This window comes from Paroedura picta, chromosome 2 (assembly GCF_049243985.1).
Source record: "Paroedura picta isolate Pp20150507F chromosome 2, Ppicta_v3.0, whole genome shotgun sequence".
Taxonomy (NCBI): Eukaryota; Metazoa; Chordata; class Lepidosauria; order Squamata; family Gekkonidae; genus Paroedura; species Paroedura picta.
In genome coordinates, this window is record NC_135370.1 from 132501224 (window position 1) to 132520644 (window position 19421).

Consider the following 19421-nt stretch of genomic DNA (forward strand, 5'->3'; position numbering starts at 1 on the left):
GCCATATTGTTATGTACTTTCTTGGTGACAGAAGCTCCTCTCTTTTTTTGCGCATGTGCAATAGCATTAAAATATCATAACACTGTAAAAAAGGCTGGATGTATTGTGTGGAACAGCACAGTTGTCACCATCTCAAAGGTCCCCAGCCCCTCCTTAGTCATCAGCTCAAGACATGGCCAGCAAGGATTCCCACAAAATCCTATTCCATTCACATTCATCACCAATTCATAACAGTGTAATTAAATAATTCTGAAGCATGCTGATGTGTTGTCGTGGACTTTGTCAGTGACAGAACCTCTTCTTTGATGTGCATCTTCAGTACTGTTATAACAGCATAGTTGTGTTAAAAAAATGGGCTGGATGGTTTGTGGGGAGCAGCACAGTTGCTACCATGTCAAAACTCCCCTGCTTCTCCTTAGTCGCTGACAAAGAAAATGGCTGGCAATCATCAAACTGGATACACCAATTCATAACACTGTTATTCAGTAATTATGAAGCACACTAAATCTGTCATCATGTACTTTGTCAGCAACAGAACCTCCTTTTCTTTTTGCGTATCCAGCAATAACATCACATTTTTAAAGCCACACACATTAGGAGCTTTAGTGGAGGGGAGGGAGAGAGAATGAAGAAACACTTCAAACGTGTGGCACCACTACCCGCCAAAAAAAAGAAGAAGGAAAGGAATTTTATGAATGGATAAATTGCACAGAGAAGGCTACATGAAACCTTGCTGCCTATTTTGTCCAAACATTATAATGATGCTATATTAAAATGGGGGGGAGGGGAGAATTTGCATAATAACACAATCAACATTATGCTTTAAAAAATTAGCTGATTGCTCAGGGGACAACGTGAGGGGGTGGGAGGGGTGTACTCACAACACTGATGAGACAAAAGGGCTGCAGGAAACAAAATTTGAATCAGTATTCCTCCCTGGAAAACTCTGAGTTCAGATCTAAACAAGGGAGGGGGTGAATTGCAGAAAAAGTGAATTTGCAAAATGTGGTATTGCAGGATATTACATTTGGATTTATTCCTGAGGAGGCAAAAAGTTGTGTGGAACGTTTTAGAAACTTTGATCATTTAAAAACGCCGATGAAGAGGTTTGTACTTGTGCAGAAATGGTTGCTGGAAACAGAAAAATCAGCAAAATGGAATTGTACAAAATTTTAATGGTAAATTCCTTCTGTGCTTGTTGTCAGTTCAATATCAGCTTTCTATAAACAAATGCAGCTGTACTCAAAAGTTAGTAGAACAGGAACTCCACTTCAAAAATGTCCTAAGCCGGTATGTCATCTTTCAGTTTATAGCTGCCGTGTAACCCATGACTCCTCCGACTGCTGTTAGGATTGCCAACAACCTAGATTGGGGGGGGGGGTGCCTTTAATGGATGTTTCATGGGATATTATATACCATACAATGCTATTTACTTCCATTGCGATCTGGACACGATACTCCGTTTGATACAGCCCAAAATACCATTTGCCTTTTTAGCCACTGACTCATGTTCAATGTATGGTATGTTAAGTCTCCTAAATCCTTTTCACACATACTACTGCCAAGACAAGTTTCCCCCATCCTATATTGGTGCATTTGGTTTTTCCTACCTAAATGCAGAAATTTACACTTGTCCCTATTGTTCATTTTATTCAGTTTAGCCTACTTCTCGAGCCTATCAAGATCATCCTGTATTCTGATTCTATCTTTGGTTGTGTTTGCTACCCCTCCCAGTTTAGTATAATCTGCAAATTTAATAAGTAAGCCCCCTAAATCCTCATCCAAACCATTTATAAATATGTTGAACAACACAGGCCCCAGGACAGATCTCTGGGGAACTCCACTTGTCACTCTTCTCCAAGAGGATACTGAACCATTAACAAGTAGCCTTTGGGTACGATCAGTCAATCAGTTATCGATCCACCTGAAAGAATTAGGATCCATACTGCATTTTACTAGCTTGTCAACAAGAATATAATGCGGAACCTTATCAAAAGCTTTACTGAAATCCAGATAAACTATGTCCACAGCATATCCTTGATCCAGAAAGGTAGTCACTTTCTTGGAAAAAGAGATAAGGTTGGTCTGACATGACTTGTTCTTGAGAAACCCCATAGCATTATGGTGCATTTCTGCACGTCTAAGAATTTTCCTGGTTTTTCTGTGCTTTTTCTCAAACTTGCTTTGCTCTATATTGATACACTGCTGTAACTAGAACTGCAGCAGATTGCATTCCTAGCCCTTCCACTAGGGAACTACAAGGGGAAGCATAATAATATCCTAGTACCAATTAAAAATGAGCCTCTTGCGGCAAGGCAGCAGACATGTTGTCTGAAGCTCTGACCATGAGGCTGGGAGTTCGATCCCAGCTGCCGGCTCAAGGTTGACTCAGCCTTCCATCCTTCCGAGGTCGGTAAAATGAGTACCCAGCTTGCTGCTGGGAGGTAAACGGTCATGACTGGGGAAGGCACTGGCAAACCACCCCGTATTGAGTCTGCCATGAAAACGCTAGAGGGCGTCACCCCAAGAGTCAGACATGACTCGGTGCTTGCACAGGGGATACCTTTACCTTTACCATTTAAAAAACAAAAAAAAGCAAAAACTCTGTTGGCCATGGGGAGGTGGGGCAGGGAAATTGTGGGGAAATCTGCCAGATGGAAGCCATATTGTTGCTGAACGGCAGCTGCAATAGCAATAGGGAAACCACAAAATCCCAGCACGGTATAGTGGTTAAGAACGGCGGCTTCTGGGGCACGTCCAGAGGAGGGCTATGAAGATGGGGAGGGGTCTTATGAGAAAAGGCGGAGGGAGCTTGGTCTGTTTAGCCTGGAGAAAATGCAACTAAGAGGTGATATGATAACTAAATACTTGAAGAGATGTCATAGAGAAGATGGAGCAAAGTTGTTTTCTGTTGCCCCAGAAAGGTAGACCAGAACCAATGGATTTAAATTAGTTCAAAAGAATTTTTGGCTAAACATCCAGTAGAAATTCCTGACAGTTAGAGCAGTTCCTCAGTGGAACAGGCTTCCTCATTTGGCAGTTTTAAAGCAGAGGCTAGATAGTCATCTGACAGAAATCCTGATTTTATGGACTTATCTAGCCTCTGCTTTAAAACTGCCAAATGAGGAAGCCTGTTCCACTGAGGAACTGCTCTGTCAGGAATTTCTGACAGTTAGAGCAGAGCAGTCCTGTCAGAGCTCTCTCAGCCCCATCTACTTCACAAGGTGTCTGTTGTGGGGAGAGGAAGGGAAGGCAATGGTAAGCCACTTTGAGATTCCTTTGGGCAGTGAAAAGCAGGGTATAAAAACCCTTCTTCTGGGAGATACCCTGGTTTGTAAGTAACCCCTATCTATTCCTTACACACACTTTATTTGAGCAGTCAACCTCTGAGGATAGACTCTGTGATTGTATTCCCTTCTTGGATTCCCGTACTTATTTCTAGCAGCAGATTATAGTTCTTTGTATTCTTATGCTATTGGTGCTAACAGTTTAACATCTTAATTGTTACAATGCATGTGAGCATCCCATTATATCACAGTAGCTCAGGAAATATCTAGTTGGGGCTCATTTCTCTGACAGTAATTAGTGGTATCACCGGAGCTCAATAAATGGCTAGAGCAGGGGTAGTCAAACTGCGGCCCTCCAGATGTCCATGGACTACAATTCCCATGAGCCCCTGCCAGTGTTTGCTAATTTCCATAATTTCCAGTTCCATAATTTAGTAGGGGCTGAGGTGGGGAAAATTGTAGCATTTGTGGTGTTGGTTGGGTGCAGGAGGGCAAATCTACTGGTGCTTTAATTTGACCCTTTATTAATTTCTGAGTAATGGTGAGAAGTTCAGTCAAGTGACATCAGTGGACAAGTGGACAAGTTGCTAGGTTCGGTTAGGGCGGTTAGTTGCTAGGTTCGGTTAGGGCAACCACTTGCCCACTTGATCCCTGTCCATCCTGGCTCCTCAAGGGAGGTGGCCAGAGGATAGGAGGCCAGCTCAGGGATATCATCAATCTCTCCCTGGATTCCGGGGAGTTCCCTGGGCAGCTGAAGGGGGCAGTGGTTCACCCTCTCCTGAAAAGATCCACGCTGGACCCGCTGGACCCAGACAGCTACCGCCCGGTGTCGCATTTGGCATTCCTGGGCAAGGTAGTTGAAAGGGCCGTGGCAGACCAGCTCCTGGTATTCTTGGAAGAAACTTCGGCACTCGATCCATATCTGTCTGGCTTCCGACCTGGCCACGGGGTGGAGACGGTGTTGGTCGCCCTGTTGGATGACCTCCGTCGCCAGCTGGATAGAGGCGGGTCGGCAGTGCTGGTTCTTCTGGACCTGTCGGCCGCTTTTGACACCGTGGACCACGAACTATTAGTCCACCGCCTTGCCGAAACGGGGATACGGGGCACAGCTTTACGCTGGATACGCTCCTTTCTCCAGGACCGGACCAAGAGGGTAGCAGTGGGAGATGAGCTCTCGCGCCCCTACAGACTTCCTTGTGGAGTCCCACAGGGCGCGGTCCTCTCCCCCTCATTATTCAACATCTTTATGCGCCCTCTGGCCCAGCTGGTGCAGAGTTTTGGGCTGGGTTGCCACCAGTACGCTGATGACACCCAGCTCTATCTCCTCATGGACGGCCGCCCGAACTCTCCCCCGGAACCATTTGCCAGATGTTTGGAAGCGGTGACAGAATGGTTCGAGCAGAGTCGCCTGAAACTCAACCCCTCCAAGACGGAGGTCCTGTGGTTGGGACGTAGGGGTCGGGAACAGGAAGCGCGTTTACCCACCCTGGGAGGGACGCACCTTACCATCGCGTCCCAGGCCAGGAATTTGGGTGTGATCATTGACGCCTCCCTGACCTTGGAGGCGCAGGTCAAAAGAGTAGTGGGCCAGGCATTTTTCCAGCTTCGCCAGGCCCAACTACTAGCACCCTACCTGTCCCCCGAACACCTAGCCACAGTGATCCATGCAACGGTCACCTCCAGAATAGATTTCTGTAACTCGCTTTATGCGGGCCTTCCCTTGTCCTTGGTCCGGAAACTCCAGCTAGTGCAAAATGCAGCTGCCAGGGTCCTCACTGGTACACCTTGGAGGGCCCACATTCAGCCAGTGCTGAGGCAGCTGCACTGGTTGCCAATTGCTGCCCAGATCCGGTTCAAGGTTTTGGTTTTAACCTTCAAGGCTTTACGCGAGTTGGGACCCACATACCTGAGGGACCGTCTATCGCCCTATGCTCCCCGCAGAGCCTTACGTTCTGCGGGAGAAAATCTGCTGGTCGTTCCCGGCCCCAGGGAAGCACGCCTGGCCTCGACCAGGGCCAGGGCCTTTTCGGTCCTGGCCCCTACCTGGTGGAATGAGCTCCCGGGAGAGCTGCGGGCCCTGCAAGATCTTCCATCATTCCGCAGGGCCTGGAAGACGGAGCTCTTCTGTCAGGTTTACGGTTGAGGCCAAGGCTAACATCTATGCCCCCCCCCGGGGAGATTGGGGATTAGTATCAGTATCCCCTCTCCACCTGCTTGTAGTAGGAGGGGGAGGTTGATTAGCCTATCTTGCCAGGTTAGCTTGCTAACCGATAATGTTATATTGTAATTGTTGTTGAGGGATTTTAATGGATTTTATTGGGGTTTTTAAAATGTTGTAACCCGCCACGAGCCGTAAGGGAGTGGCGGGCAATAAATCGAAAGATAATAATAATAATAATAATAATAATAATAATAATAATAATAATAATAATAATAATAATAATAATAATAATAATAATAATAATAATCAACATGTCTGGACAGGAGTGATGGGAAATAAATGGAAATAAATTACGATGGAGGGAAGTAAAGGCTATAATAGCTCAAACTATTATTTTATCCATTTATTTATTTGTTTGTTTGTTTGTTTGTTTATTAGATTTTATTGAAAGCATTTTCCTTTTCATTTGCTGTTTCTTTTCTTACCGCACCACCTTAAGCTGGACTTAGAAGGATGTAACTCTTTTTAGGATCCCCCGTTTAATTTATCCCCCAGTGCCACTCTGTAACATTACACTTAGCCACTGAGTCCTTGTTCTTGAAATATAGCATGGAAAAGACAGTATATGTCATAGCCTTTTACTTGTCTAAATTCTGTTTTTTCTGTTGCCTTGTAGACAGAACTGCCTTGGTTTTGGCAAAATAACTTGGCTAAAAGTCAGGACAAACTGTAACACAGATATTATCAATAAATTACTGTCTGATGAATCCCCCAAATTCACTAAACCTGTTGCTAAATTTTGTTCAATAGTATGTAGAGTTCATGGAGCTGGTAGGGTCCGCCATGAAAAATGAAATATGAGGATCTTGTTTCAGACTTATTTCTGCTCTAGTTTTCAAAATCCACTATACATTTTATTAACAAGTTTTAAAGTTACGTTTAATTATATATATATATGATATATATATATGACATATATATATGTATGTATTTTAATATCATGTTTTATCCGGGATGCATTGTATACTTTCCTCTGTTATATGTCTGGTGCAAACCATAATAAAACATCTATCTATCTATCTATCTATCTATCTATCTATCTATCTATCTATCTATCTATCTATCTATCTATCTATCTATCTATCTATCTATCTATCTATCTATCATCTATCTATCATCTATCTATCATCTATCTATCTATCATCTATCTATCTATCTATCTATCTATCTATCTATCTATCTATCTATCTATCTATCTATCTATCATCTATCATCTATCATCTATCATCTATCTATCTATCTATCTATCTATCTATCATCTATCTATCTATCTATCTATCTATCTATCTATCTATCTATCTATCTATCTATCTATCCCCCAGTGCCACTGTGTACCACTACACTTAGCCACTGAATCCTTGTTCTTGAAATGTAGCATGGAAAATACAGTGTATGTCATAGCCTTTTACTTGTCTAAATTCCGTTTTTTCTGTAGCCTTGTAGATAAAACTGCCTTGGTTTTGGCAAAATAACTTGGCTAATTCTCTGTCTGAATCCTTCCATTTATCTCCCCCCCACTTCTCATTATTCCCAAATTGTGGCAGGAAGAAGACAAAGCCACCCTGATGGAAAGCAACACTATCCATGGGAAATGAACATACATAACCCTTTGGAAGAATCCCTTCTTTTAGGTGACTTGTCTACCCACTATGTATCCACAATATTCCTGCATCATTAGCCAAGGGTCAAAATAGATGGGACCTGAAACAACAGCCCCTCTGGGGAAAGGAAAGAGGCATACATGGGGGGAAATCATTAATTGCATTCCCACGATCTGAATCCCTATCCACCTGCCACAGCCGTTATTAGTCCTTTTAAAACAGCACTTTTCTTCTTGAGGGACCTACACAGTGCTTGTGTGTGTGTGTGTGTGTATCCCAGTCAAATAGCAGCTGGGAAAGAAAAAAGATTTGCATCAGGAAAACAGCACAGAGATCATAGCTTCTTTTTTTAAAAAAAACTCCACAGCTCTGGGGCCAGTGGGGGGTGGGGAGGATTTCTGATGGGCAGGTCATGTGGGATTGAGAAGCTAACACCTTAGTTCCAAATACAAATTTCCTTTGATGTTGTAGAAGAAGCACCTGTTGTTCACTGGTGGTTCACACCTTGTGGAGCTAGCGGGCCTCGAGGGCCAACTCAAGCACAGTGTGACAGTGCCTATTACAATGACAATATTTCAGTGACTGTGGAGAAAGAGGGACATCTACGAGGGGTGCAAGTGTGGAAAGTGCCAGCATCAAACCGATATACGTGAGTATCGTTATCAGGTAGTGATAACAGCAAGACTTATCCTTTTAGTAGCACTTCCAAGCAATTAGAATACATCTGTAACCACTCCGCAGAGTACTTTCCGGGATGGGGGGGGGGTCAACGATTGGCCTCTGGCCCTGGACTAACAAGAGGAGGGCCCAATCAGGAGGCGCAAAGCGCCTCCCGATTGGGCCCTCCGCTTGCCAGTCTGGGGCCGAGGATGCTGATTGGCCCCTCGCCCCAGGACTGACCAGTTGGGAGGCCACTATACCAACTGGCTCTCCGCCCAACAGGCCATCCTCAGCTTTGACTAACAGTCTATGAGCAAGACGCAGCCCTTCTCAGGAGTTAGGGAAGGAGTTGATGAGGTAAACCCACCCTTCCCAGCAGGAATTTGACACTTCTCCTCACCCCTTCTTAAGCAGGATTTAGAACATTTCCTCTAGGTAGTTGCCACCACCTCTAGTTTGGTGCCATGCGGAGCATCAGACCAGAACTGCTTTGGTAACATTAGCCACCTCAAGGCACGCAGGTAAGAATCAAGGCAAATTCTTAGCTCTTAAACAAATGGAAGCTTTATCCTGCTGATATAATTTTAGAGTAAATATAGGCTATGGAATTGTGGAGTAAATTCATAAAAGAAATGAAACAGAGATGGATGGCTAATCTAGCTCAGAATTTACAGTACCCAAATATCTGATCTCCACACCTTGTTGAGAAATTCAGATGGGTGTATGCATAAAGCGGAAGCAGTCTTTTGTATGGTCATGCTCCCTCCATAGTCACAGATATATTCCCACACTGAATGAACAGTTCCTTTTCATTTCTCCCCCTCCACCACCACCCTCCTTCTGTGTAAAAAGGTCTTAGCCAATCTGGACCATGAATTCTGGCATCAACAACTCACCCAAACCTAGCCAATAAATAGAGAAATCCTAGTATAACAAAGAGACTGGGTTTTCACTCCTAGCTATGAAAACCATGCCTGTCTGACAAAATGAAATTTTTTGTAGCTGCGGCTTCACCACAAATGCTGGTTAATCTCAATAAATGTCATCCCCTTCTGCTCTCATCCATGACAGAGGCTACCAAGTAAGCATTGGCCTAAAGTGCAATTTGAATGTTTTCTGCTCCGTAGCTCATTCTTTTAACCATTACATGTCACCAGCTTTGTTGATGGCACTGCTGTGTTGGCTGTCATCTCTTCCAACTTATACTCCTGAGTCTACTAATAATTTTGTATAGCACTTTTAAATTGTGAAGTGTTTAGTCATCTTTATTATGCTGACCCTCACAGGACCCCCATTAGGTTAGTTACAACGGATTTTGAAAAGCTCTTTTAGGTTTTTAATTGTGTTAGGAACACATGTAACTCTGAGCTGGGCTCATCATTCTCACACAGTTACAATATTTTGGTACTCCATGGAACATTAAAATGGCTGGTACGCATACACACACACCGCTGCCCTTGAAGCAGTTAAAAACTCCTTATTGCCATAATGGCAACAATTATTCTAATAATTTGTCTCCCGCTTTTCTACTCCATGGTCTGCAGTCATTATGTGTTTGTATATCCTGACAAGTCACAACTAACTTATGGTGACCCCAGCAAGGGGCTTTCAAGGAAATTGAGAAGTAGGCATGTGCAAAAAATAAACAAATAAACAAAATAAAAAAACAGTATTTGGAGGGTTCAGGTATATTGAACTTGAAAAATATTGGTATTTCTCGATATTCGGGAAAGTTGATTTTTTTTCTGCTCCCAGGCATTGAAAGGGACTGAGAACCATTTAAAGGCCTGCCAAATAGCTGATCCTGTGGAGAGAAGTCTCCCTGCAGGATCAGCTTGGGATCTGCTGGAGGGTCCAGTTTGAACAGCCCCCCCCCCAGCTGTTTAAACAGCTGATTCTGTGGAGAGCTCTTCCTCCCCAGGCTCAACTTGGGGTCTTCTGGGGGGCCTGGCACAAACCAGGGCCCCTTACAGAACCTGCCAAACAGCTGATTCTGTGGAGAGAAGTCTCTTCACAGGCTTAGCTTGGGGATTTCTGGGGGCCCAGTTTGAACTGGGTACCCCTGTAGAGCCTGATAAACAGCCATTCCTGCAGAGAGCAGTTTGTCCACAGGATTGGCTTGGGCTGTGCTGGGGAGCCTGATTTGAACTGGTTGGGGGGGAGGGGCTAGTTGGCAGCCATTCCACCAGTTCCTTTCCTTCCCTCTGTTTGGAAGGGAAGGAAGCAAAATGGAACCCTGAAGTAACTGCCAGCCATTTTAACTTAACACCTGACAGTTGGACCCATCAAGGTGTTGTTTAAATGGCTGGAAGCCATTTTGGGCTCTTTTATGGTCTCCCCCCCCCCCCTCCAAATGGAGGAAAGTGAAAAGAATAGCTGGAATGCTTTCAGTGATTCCAGTCTTACAGCAGGGATGGCACACAAGCCATTACAGCGGTTACTTTCACTTCCCTCCCTTTAGGGGGTGGGGAGCAAAAGGAAAAAATTAAATAGTTGTTGTCCATTTAATCTTAATAACTGATTAGTTGACTGGTCAAGCTGTTAAGTTAGAATAGTCAGCAGTCATTTCAGCAGTACAGCTGCTCTGAATAAAAGCAAAAAAAAAAAAAAACCAACAATTATTTAGGTCAGCTATCCCAGTAGCTGAAGCAGATTAGAAAATCTACATATGGCTTGGAAATATTTGTTTTTGTTTGGATGAACCAAATGCACATGCCTAGTGAGAAGCAGAAATTGTTTGCCAATGGCTTCCTCTGCAGCAGTTTTTATAGGTTAGTAATGGACCCATGTATACGTTTACCCTGCTCTTGCACCCACCAATAGCTCCTTTCCTAGCTCTCCTAGTGAGTTTTGTATTCTGCTCTGGCTATAGTGCCAGGATCACCATCTTTTCATCAGCCCTTGCATTCCTGGAGAAACTCTCCGTATTAAGATGTGTGGAAAAACGAAAGTGCTTCTGTTGTTTGTTTGTTTGTTTTTCCAGAGCACAGTCCTAATGAAGGTCTTGAGCCATATGATGGTAAGGGCAGTCATGCTCTTGATTGGAAGGGCTTGGATCTGATGACTTCATTCTGTTAAGTGAGAATTTGGCCTCCTTTCTCTCATTGAGAAACTCCTGATTAACCAAAGGGAATATCTGGATCCAACCTGGTGTTCTACTGCCACAGCCTGCTCTGGCAACACATAATCCAAGTCACTCTGAAGGCTTTTATGTAAGCCTAGGAAACACTGGCTTGGTATAGGGAGATTGCATCTGGACGCAATTTTACAGCTGGCTGTGATGCTGCACATTTTCTCCCTAATTGCTTTGACTTTTCCCCCCAGGATTTCAGCATACGGAGCAGCTGGAGGAAAAGGAGCCAAGAACCACAACAAGAGATCCCATGGGATCTTTATTTCAGCCAGTTTCCAGCTGGAGAAGGATGAGCTCCTGTACATCTTAGTGGGACAACAGGGAGAAGATGCCTGCCCAGGGGTGAGGGATTTACTTTTAACACTTGAGCATGATCGCAACAAATATACTGACAGTGGGTGGGTGGATTAACATTTTTAGGAGACAGCTTCCCCCACCAAAGGTAGCAGCACTAAAAATGGGAATGGGACAAATATCAGCTCAAAAAGGGATATCACTAGTATGGCACTCACTTTTGCACTGTCATTTCTGAATTTCTAAAACATGTGACTTATGATGTCGCCTGCTGGGGCTGGTAATAGCTGGGGCAGGGCATGCCAGTGTTTCTGTGTGACTTGCAAGCATCAGGAGAGCTGGCCTTTCATTTTCAAAGCAAAATCCATGTCCAGTAGCACCTTAGGGATCTACAATATTTTCAGGATATAAACTTTTGTGAATCTAAGCTGACTTTGTCAGACCAGAACATCTCTTAGAGCAGTCTTTCTCAATGTTTTTACCATTGAGAACCCCCTGAAACATTCTTCAGGCTTCAAGAAACCCCAGAAGTGTTACAATCATGCAGAATAGGGTTGGGAAGCATAGCTGTGTACACGCCCACCTAGGGCTCCCGCCCTTCCCACTCCTGCAGGCCCATCATTGGCCAATTTGGGAGAGGGTGGATGGGTTGATATGACCAGATATTGTCATGTTGCCTGATAAATGTTTAACAAATTTTAAAAATATATAAAAATTAACTCCCACCCATTTGGGAAACATTTCCACAGCTGTCAAGAAACTCCGGGGTTTCATGAAACCCTGGTTGAGAAAGCTTGCCTTAGAGAATTTCTAGACTACAAAACTATTGTTTTAACACCGCCATCATGACTTCCAACAAAGAAACATGGAGATTGTAGTTGGTGATTAGTGAGAGTTATCTTTAGAAGTCTCCCCATGACATACTAGTTTTTCTTCCAGGCTGACAATTGTCAGGGTTTTCTGAAAGAAAGGATACTTTTGAAACCTGCTGACGTCTGTAGTGTGTGCTTGACTCATTCTCTACACTAAGACAGGAGAATCCTATGCAGAGTTACTCATATAAATTCATTGACTTCACTTAGACTGGAGTCATTCTTCATAATGACATGTGTGAATTCTAAGGGCCATAATTCAGCAGAATCATGGTAATGCTTTTCTGTACTGTACCACCTCAACATTCAGGGATGCATGCTTGTATGCTCTAACAAAGATATCTTTGTGCCCACAAAGTGGAATATTCTTACTACGGAGGGTCCAGTTTCTGCATCTCAGGCTGTTTTTCCTGTATGTAAGAACTGGGAATTGTTTGGTAGTTGTTTGTAAATCAGCAGGTTGACGTGAGACTGTCCAGGAAGAGTTGTATTTATTATTTTATTTAAAAAGAAATTATGCTACATTTCCAGGAACTTGTCCAAGATAGCTTACAAAGCATAATAAAAATGAAACACTAAGAACATTAATTAAAACCCAGGATAGCACTTTGTTTTGCTTAATGTAGGAACTGTCTCTAAGAGAGGTCAAAATGACAAGCCTCTGCAAAAAGGGCAAAAATGAAAAACAGTCCAGTAAGCCCATTTTAAAATATTGGTTCTGGGCTTCAAAACAGGCTTATCAGCTTGGCTTCCTATTTTATGTGCTTTAATGAAGCCACCACATGCTGCCATTCCTCTAAACCTCTGTATTTAGCACTTTTCTACCAAGCTATTTATATCATTACTATTATTTACACAATCGTTTTGAAAGGTCACCATCAAGAAATAATCCCCAGTGTGTTCAAAGGGAGATACTCTCCTCACTCATTTTCCTTAATAGAGCAGCCACATATGGCAAATAGCTGCGATCTGCATGCTGGCCTTCATGGGAAACATATTTCTCTACAGGCTGGATTTTGCTGCATTTTTAGCTCTTGCTGTTACTGACGCACTAGTGTCAAATCTTCTTTGCATTTGGCTCTGGACAAAGAGCGCACAAGAGTAATTTCTACCAGCCAAGACTGTAGAATCTAGGATTCAAGGCCAGAACACATAAAATTTTATAGGGTTTTTTTCCATTGCTGTAATGAGCATTTAGATATTCTCTGCAAAGAGAAAAACAAAGATCACACAGCTATAAACATCTGGGTCTCAATGAAACTTGGCCATGAAAAACAGTGTATAAACTATTCTCATAGCATAGTACCCAATACAGAAGAATGAAATGTGAACCCAGATAAAGACAGGATTTCCCTGTGCTGATAGTTATTCATATTCCACTCCTGGGCCCATCTAATATCAATTGCTGTGATATGGTATAGTATTCCTGGGTGCCATGTCACCCAACTGGGTGCTTCAGGCCCATTCTGGTTCCTCTGCATCCCTTCCCCAAAGGAAACAGCCAATCCAGCCTTTTTTCTACTCTGTTGGAATAGGAAGTGCTTCAGAAGAACCCAGAGTTACCCACATGGAAATGGAGGCCTTTGTCATAGGAGGATGCATGCCTTGGAACCTCCTGACATTTTGTAGAACCTCTCCGTGTTTTGTGATTGGGGCCAGCCCTTTACAGCAGGCATTTTATTTGTGAATCTCCCCCCCCCCCATTTTTCTCTCTCTTCCTATGCCTCGGCCACTTATAGGAAGGACTGATGAAAACACAACCTGTGCTCCCAGGTCCTTTACCTTTTCCCCCAGATCCATAAAGTCTTTTTGCTCTTGCTCTTGCTCTTGGCTCCTCACAGAGTATTATGGTTTAATCCAGACCCCAAGAGTCTTTTGGGTTTTGTTTGCATTATGCACAGGCAGAGCTAGCAGTCAGCTCCTGAGATAATGTTCTCCCAACTTCTCCAAAGCACTGCCTTCCTCTGGCAAGCAAGAGCCTTTTATAGCCTACTCAGCGGAGGGCGGAGTTAGCACCCAGCTCCTGAGATAATATTCTCCCAGCTCCTCCAAAGCACTTCTACAACTAAGGGCCAGGGCTCTAGGTAACTGCTAGTATGTCAAGGGGAAACTCATGTTTGTTGAGCCATGTGGTTGATATGCACCAAAACAGCAGCTTGAAGAAGGGGGAAGGAGAAAATACAGAAGATGGCATGTGTGGTTGTTGAGCAACCCAGTGTATCCGGTTGATCTGGAAATAATCAAAGATGCAAATATGGCTTGGCTGCTTACTAGTCAGACATGCGTTTATTATCCCAGCAGTGGAAATAGAAGTATCAACATGATCTTTCTGACTCCCCCAATGCTACCTCTGAATCTAACTTCAAGTGGGTAGCCTTGCAAATCTGAAGCAGCAGAACAAAGTTTGAGTCCAGTGACCCCCTTTTTAAGACCAACAGAATTTTATTCTAGGTTGAAGATGATGAACTAGTCTGGCCCTTGTCCTGATCCAGCAGGGCTCCTCTTCCTGCTGTCTGACTCTCACAAGTGTCCCAGAAACCAGGAGCCATGTTGGACAAGAGCCAGTCTAGACCATCTTCATATTTTCGAAAGCAGCAAATTTCCAGCTTCTGGTGAGTCCCCAGCAGCAGCAGGTCGTGAAGGAACACCCCAGTTAGTTGTCCACTAGTAATCTGGAATAGTAGATTGGCATGTCTTGCTCCAGTCTAGGGACAGGTGGGGATAACTCTACACAACTAATCCTGCCACTTCAAAGAAGAAGATGCTCCAGAAGACGGATGGCATGATGGCATTGTCTCAGTTAACAATTAAGGATACATCTGCCCATTAATCTCCTGTGTTAAAATATTTAATTTCTTCACTATGTTTTCCCCTGGAACTAACCCAAACAAATGGTAACTTTGTAAACAAAGCTTGTTATTCCTACTTAGTTCTGGAATCTATGAATTTACTGCTCACCCTCTACCTATATGTATGGACTGGTAATTCCCATTTCATTGTATCTGAGGAAGTGTGCTTACCCCTGAAAGTTTATACCTTGAATAAAACTTTGTTGGTCTTAAAGGTGCATTTAGACTCAAACTTTGTTCTAAGTCTAGTTGTCAGTCTTCAGAGTGAAGTATTCTTCTCTTGGACTGCTAGCGTCTAGGCATGCTTTGAAAGCTTCCAAGAGAAGTTCATTGTCTGGTCAGAGCTTCTTGCTTAATGACTGCTGCCCCTTTCAAAGATCTATTGCTATTTATGATTCCGTTTCTATGGGATTTTTTTCAAAAGTAGAAACCGTATATGTCAAAATCTGTCAATATTCTGGTGACATCATTAAACCAAGGTGATCTACAATACTGATAAGCTGCCATTTTTTAGCTTAAAGGTTTGGGGGAGGTAGTAATTTTTTATAATAAGGGAAGTTCTTTATTTCCATGTTTAATTTTGCCAAGCACTAAAAATGATATTTCCATTTAATTTGGGGGTAAATTCCTTGGATCCTTCAGGGCCTCACTGACTGGGCTGGACGATGGGGATGAAGGAGCCACATTTAGATCCTTCAAGCCAATGAAGTTTTGGAACATGTAAATGTGAATAACTGTGAAAAAATAGGACACTTGAAAATTTCCAAAGAAACCCTTTTGGTTAGTAGCCTAATAATACTCCTGTGCTTGTTTATAGCTGCTGCCATCTTGTTTCCTTTCAGGGCAGCTTTCTGGCTCAGCAGATCTGCTTGGGGGAATCATCTATTATTGAAGAAGATTACAAGAAAGAGAAGGGTCTGACTGACTGGGCTGGAGGAGGGGGCGGGGGTGGAGGAGCCACGTACATCTTTAGGGTAAGTGTTCGTGTTGCTTGCCTGCCTTCTCATGAAAGTCAGACACCCAGAGGTGCTTGACCAAAGGCTTAACTAAAACCTTACAGTCTTCAAGTCCATATTTATAAAAGCATGCACAAAGGCTACAGCATTTGTATGCTGCTTTTTATATGGATCAGCCTATTTTGCCAAGAGTACCAGAAGGTGCATCCAGTTCTGGTGTCAGGACCCATGATGCAATCTGGCCAAGTCATGTGGAAAGCAGCCAACAGTTTAGATCTTTCCAAAGCTGGTGCTACTACCAAAGAGATTGTTGTCCATGTGACTCCACAGAAGGCTGTAACTCTGAATCAGCACTAGGTATATAATATATCCTGACTCCCCTCTTTATTGGGGAGAGGGCATTTAATTCAAAGATCGTATATATTCTGTTAGGGATCTCTTGTTCCCCCTCAAGAAACTACAGTTCCAAGGATTGCTTGGTCAAAGGGAATGACTATTAAAATTGAGTGTTGAAAAACCCATAATCAGTGCTGAAAGGGATGCAAGGCCTGTGTCCTCAACTTCCAGGACCTATAGTGGATGAGGCTTGAAAGCGACATTGCTTCTGGGTGGTTGCCTGGAAGTGAAATCACAGCGCACTCTGATGCTGCAGGAATTCCCCTAATCTTTACCATCGAGACTGGGAACATTCCTAGAGTGTCATAGGAGGGAGGATGTAATATCCTCCTCAGTTTTTCTCTTACTGTTGACTTGATCAAGTGCAGGCAAGTGGAGAGCACCTGCCACTGGAGAGTACCTGTCAACCCCAGAACCTGAACTGACAATCCAAACTGACCAGTTCTGGAGTGGGACTTTGGATCAGGGAGATGCTTTTGCTCATTGTGAAGATCGCACTGCCCATAGTGTTCAACGTACAGTAGTGAGATGAGCTCACCATAAAAAATGAACCTGATTTTCATGACAAATATGGTATCATTCTACTTCATGGAAGTGTGTTTTGTGCCCCCCTTTGGGCTTATGCCGTAACACAAATTGGGAATGCATGTAATTTGTCTCCTGTTGGCCGAGTAACCCCAAAAGAATGGAGAGAGAAATGGAAATGTCTTCAGGGTCAGAGTCAGTTCCTTTATTGGCATAAAAAAAAAAGAATACAACTAAAATTTTAAACAATTTCAGTTACAAATTCCATCATGGAAAGATTTTCATTTAAAATTGCCAGCAAAGACTTAGCTACTTTTACAATTATTGTTGAGTCCCTCACACTTAGTATACTTTTAATCCTATGTTTCTCGTCAACACTGAACGATCTCAGTTTCTTCAAATAATTACATAAAGGGCAACGATATAGAGCAATCTTAGGACATTACAAGAGTATGTGGTATAATGTGTCAGGGACACGACACCCAGGCAAACAATATTGCTTCTGAGGAAGGATCTTCAAAAATCTACCTCAAGTGAAAGATATTAAGTTGAGCTAATAGAAATGCTCTTTTTAATGGGCATGTCTCCAAAATTTGGAGATACAAAGGGGAGGTTTTGTATATTAAAGAAATATCCCAGAAATGGGGAGAAAATACACTGTTATTAGAGGAACCTAAAAATTGAACATCTTTAACTTCTAATCTTTGTAAGATTGATTTTAGTATAACTCTTCCTTCTTGTGCACTAAGGGTTGAACTGTCCAGACCCACAATTTGAAGTTTCTTCATATATCTGCCTCTGAAACATGGGGAGCAATCATGAACTGGTCTGAGCTTTCATTGGAAAACATTTCTGCCATGTCTATAATGGCACAACTCATTGTATTGTCACCTGATATGTAATAAATGTATTTAAAACAAACAGAAAAACAAAAACGCTAGACCAATTCTGATCAGATCCTGTCTCCAATCGTAAATTTCGAATAGATTTGCAAATGGCCAGTTTGGATTAGTGTTGAGAGAGTTAGCACTCTCTACTCCCATGTGGTTTTGCTGCTCAAAACTAATCCCCACCCCTTGTAATTATTAGCCCTCAAAAGGAAAAAACATTTTATTTTCTTTGTGGGCTAATAATAGTTTGCATGTGCCTGTTTGATCAGGCTGAATCTTTATTTCTTGCTCACCACAGAGCCACGAGGAGGACTCCACATGGTTTCAATTAGCATTTTTTTTAATCCCGAGAAGAACTGATCATGATTCTCCCAGCATCTAATTTATTCATTTATTATTAATTTTTGAGATTTATATCTTACCACTCTCCCGCAATGTGGGACTTAGAATGGTTCACAACATTAAAAAAAATACAGCAGAACCATAAGGTTCATAATTAAAACAGCTGAAAGAGTTGAAACAGTTAAACTTTTGCCCCTGTTGTACTACATTTTGTTACCCTAAAACTGTCTGACCCTGAGGCATGGATGTTCTCTGAAAAAATCAGCACTGAAAAAATTGATGACACCCTCTTAAGATTAAGACTGTTACACAAAGAATTGTTCAGTTCTGTTTGTCTCACATGCATGGAGATTGTTGTCCACTCTTCCTGGTCCACAGCTTAGGTGTAAATGATTTTAATGGTGAGGGCTTGCACATTGTAGGTACCTTCATACATACTAAATAACTCACTTTCAATTCATTCTCAGCGAACTTTGCAACTGGATTTGGTGTAGTGGTTAAAAGTGGTGCCTTCTAATCTTGTCAAGATGATGAAGCAAAGGATATCGGAAGGCTGATAAAAATCTTCAAAACTCAAACTGTTCTGAGAGCCAGTTTGGTGTAGTGGTTAGGAGTGCTGACTTCTAATCTGGCATTAGAAGCGATTCTGCGCTCCCCCACATGCAACCAGCTGGGTGACCTTGGGCTCGCCATGGCACTGATAAAACTGTGCTGACCGGGCAGTGATATCAGGGCTCTCTCAGCCTCACCCACCTCACAGGGTGTCTGTTGTGGGGAGAGGAATGGGAAGGCAACTGTAAGCCGCTTTGAGCCTTCTTCGGGTAGGGAAAAGCGGCATATAAGAACCAACTCTTCTTCTTCTTCTATATGATTTATTCCAAAATCCTGAGTAATCAGAGTAATAAAAGGAGGGTCCCAGGTAATAAACCCATTTTCCAGGAGCTTCCTCAGTGATTACTCCTCAGTATATAGATGGCTGAATACAGTACTCATAGAAACGGACCCTGTTATATCTGAGGGGGTACTCGTATGAATAAACCTCATTACATTTGAACAGTTGCCTATGTGATATTATGATATTGACCATTACTCTATTTTAAGGTATAAAATCAACTCTTTTCTTCTTCTGTGTGAAATCCCCTTGCAAAGGGCCACTGCAGTGGATTGAAATTGAATTATTTAATTTGTGTGAAAGTACCCATATATATCTAGCAGTATAACTGTTCTGATGAATGGCAAATTTGTATGGTGCTTATTTACTTGCAAGTAGAAATGATTGCATTTTTTCCTGTACCAGTCAGTTCTTGACACCCTGGCCACTGAACTAATATTCCAAGGGTCCCTGGAGAGAGAGAAATGTCTGCTGAGCCAGGTTAAGGCTTCATTTTTCAGTAA

At 42.8% G+C, this 19421-nt stretch overlaps 1 protein-coding gene across 3 annotated transcripts in view; it reads left to right on the forward strand.

The window, feature by feature from the left end:
- The window catches only part of LTK (leukocyte receptor tyrosine kinase), a 124808-nt gene that overhangs the window by 63272 nt on the left and 42115 nt on the right, over positions 1–19421 (forward strand). For all 3 annotated transcript variants that reach the window (XM_077322818.1, XM_077322819.1, XM_077322820.1), the window contains 4 exons: positions 7053–7139; positions 7581–7758; positions 11094–11244; positions 15760–15891. In XM_077322818.1, the coding sequence (XP_077178933.1) occupies positions 7053–7139; positions 7581–7758; positions 11094–11244; positions 15760–15891 (548 nt within the window). The remainder of the gene's footprint in view (positions 1–7052; positions 7140–7580; positions 7759–11093; positions 11245–15759; positions 15892–19421) is intronic.